This window comes from Barbus barbus, assembly GCF_936440315.1.
Source record: "Barbus barbus genome assembly, chromosome: 24".
NCBI lineage: Eukaryota > Metazoa > Chordata > Actinopteri > Cypriniformes > Cyprinidae > Barbus > Barbus barbus.
Genome location: NC_136752.1, coordinates 30,015,371 through 30,016,118, shown reverse-complemented (window position 1 = coordinate 30,016,118; position 748 = coordinate 30,015,371). Strand labels below are relative to the sequence as shown.

Here is a 748-nt window from a genome sequence, read left to right as displayed (position 1 = left end):
GCAGCACAAAAGCAGTCATGAGTAACACAGGTATATTTATAGCAATAGACAACAATACATTGTATGGATCAGAATTATGCATTTCTCTTTTATGACAAAAATCATTAGGATATTAAGATCATGTTCCATGAAGATATTTTGTAAATTTCCTACCGTAAATATATCAAAACATAATTTTTGATTAGTAATATGCATTGCTAAAACTTCATTTGAACCAGTTTGAAGGCGATTTTCCCAATATTTCGATTTTTTTTTTGCACTTATGACTGTTTTGGGGTCCAGGCTATATATATATATATATATGTACACACACAGCTATAGAGATGTATGTGTAAGAAGAGCACAAGACATTGCTCAGGGTTTGCTTTTATTGGAACTTCACAATCATGCAAAAATAGTCAGAAAACTCTTTGTGAGACTGAAGAACATGTTATAGTGAACGTTTCATCCTTTCCTCCAGACGGCGTCAGTGCTTGAGCAGCTGATGATCGATCAGTCGATGGAGACTAGCTCCACCTCAAAGATCAGCTTGGCGTTCGGTGGGATTCTGGGGATGAAGGTTAAGGTCATCTGTACAACATCCAGGGCTGCTCACGTGTATGCAGAGCCTACAACAGCTTACATGAGCTGACAAACTGTCAAATATAACAAGCTGAGAGATTCTATTATAACATGCTGATCGAAATCATTCAGATGCTGGCAGTGTGCAAAGCTGCAGGACTTTATTAAAGTCAAATTTAAGACTTTT

General features: G+C 36.9%; 1 protein-coding gene across 1 annotated transcript in view; it reads right to left on the bottom strand.

The window, feature by feature from the left end:
- Positions 1–354: 354 nt before the first annotated feature.
- Positions 355–748, bottom strand: part of LOC306844286 (peptidyl-prolyl cis-trans isomerase FKBP3-like) — a 3,576-nt gene continuing 3,182 nt past the window's right edge. Inside the window, exon 7 of the mRNA XM_079376291.1 lies at positions 355–547. Coding sequence (XP_079232417.1) covers positions 493–547 — 55 coding nt within the window. The 3' untranslated portion in view covers positions 355–492. The remainder of the gene's footprint in view (positions 548–748) is intronic.